We start from the raw sequence: 1,280 nt of genomic DNA, 5'->3' as shown, positions 1-1,280 counted from the left end.
AACTAATGAACTTTCAAAAAAAGGTATTTATTTATTATTTATATATATTTATTTTGCATTGCATATAATATAACATTTTTGTGATTTTTTTTGTCCCTAATGCCTTGTATAACATATGTATGTATGACAGACTGATTTATAAAAAGAAAAAAAAAAACTTAATTCAAATTCCACACATGACTAACTACATGAATTATGAATTAACTACTCTAATAACCACACACCTCTGCACATTATCATTAACTAAAACTAATACTATTAAAAATGTTTGTTAATTGAAATAAAACTGAAATAAAGGAACACAGATATTAGATGAAAAACTTAAAACGATGAAAGTATTTTTGTCAGTAATTAGTAAATGTGGCCTTGGTAATTAAATTAAGTAGGTTTAAGTTTAAGTGCTAAAATTACTAACTGGAAACAAATAAAAGGTACAACTTTAAAATAAGATTTCATTCAACTACAAAAATATAAAAACAAGTCAGAATAGTAATAAAAACTATTATAGTAAACTGTAATAATAGTATATAGATAACACTAAAAGAATTCTTCCCTGCACCCATGGCATTCTGTCAATAGGGAGTATATGACTAAAACTAATGATTACTATATTACAAAAACCCAAAAAAGTGTTTAATGCTCTTACCAGTCTCTTCTGGTTCAGCACCTGCTCAATGAGGGACGGTCTGGCGGGTCTGTCTCCTATGGTACCCAGCCGTTGTTTAGTAACAGATACAGGCCTCTCCTCCGAACTCTCCTTCACATCACGAACAAATAAAATTATTTGAAATAAGCCTAGAAAGTTGGGATAAAAGATAATTTAATGCATCAACTGAAGCTGTCATTTATCCCAAATGAACATTTCTTACTTCTAGTTTTCCCGACGACATGGCCTGGTCGCTTTTCTTTTTCTTGTACTTGTCCTTGTACATTTTATTCCGGTGTTTTTTGCACATCCAGGGCTTCCTGGCTTTGGCCACCTGCGTCGTGGTCTCGGTGCAGCCGTCATAGATGCAGGTCTTGGGCACGTTCTCGCTCTCTCCGGACGTCTCGTCGTCGTTGAGCTCCTCCGGACTGACCGCGCCGTCTTTCGCCTCCGGCGCGTCGCTCTCTTCGCCCGGATCTTCCGCGTCGTACGGGAAGCTCTCCTGGTCCTGGTCGTTGCTGTCCGCGGCTGCCGAGTTTTGGCCGTCTTTACCCGCGTTTGCTAAACTAAGATGAACGTTGTCGCTCATTTTTGTCTGTTTAGAGTAAAACCCAAATTCCCACCTGTCATCCGA

At 37.3% G+C, this 1,280-nt stretch overlaps 1 protein-coding gene across 1 annotated transcript; it reads right to left on the bottom strand.

The window, feature by feature from the left end:
* Positions 1–646: 646 nt before the first annotated feature.
* On the bottom strand, positions 647–1,271 carry LOC107728283 (regulatory factor X-associated protein-like; the record flags this gene model as incomplete). Its single annotated transcript, XM_016538408.1, has 2 exons — positions 870–1,271; positions 647–757 (listed from the first exon to the last, which is right to left on the bottom strand). Coding segments are annotated over exons 1-2 (477 nt in total), but the record flags the coding sequence as incomplete, so codon positions are not given.
* Positions 1,272–1,280: the final 9 nt, after the last annotated feature.

The sequence above is a fragment of the Sinocyclocheilus rhinocerous genome, unplaced genomic scaffold (assembly GCF_001515625.1).
Source record: "Sinocyclocheilus rhinocerous isolate Xijiao unplaced genomic scaffold, SAMN03320098_v1.1 scaffold38666, whole genome shotgun sequence".
Lineage (NCBI taxonomy): Eukaryota > Metazoa > Chordata > Actinopteri > Cypriniformes > Cyprinidae > Sinocyclocheilus > Sinocyclocheilus rhinocerous.
The sequence above is the reverse complement of the archived record's forward strand: the minus strand, read 5'-3'. Positions and strand labels throughout refer to the sequence as shown.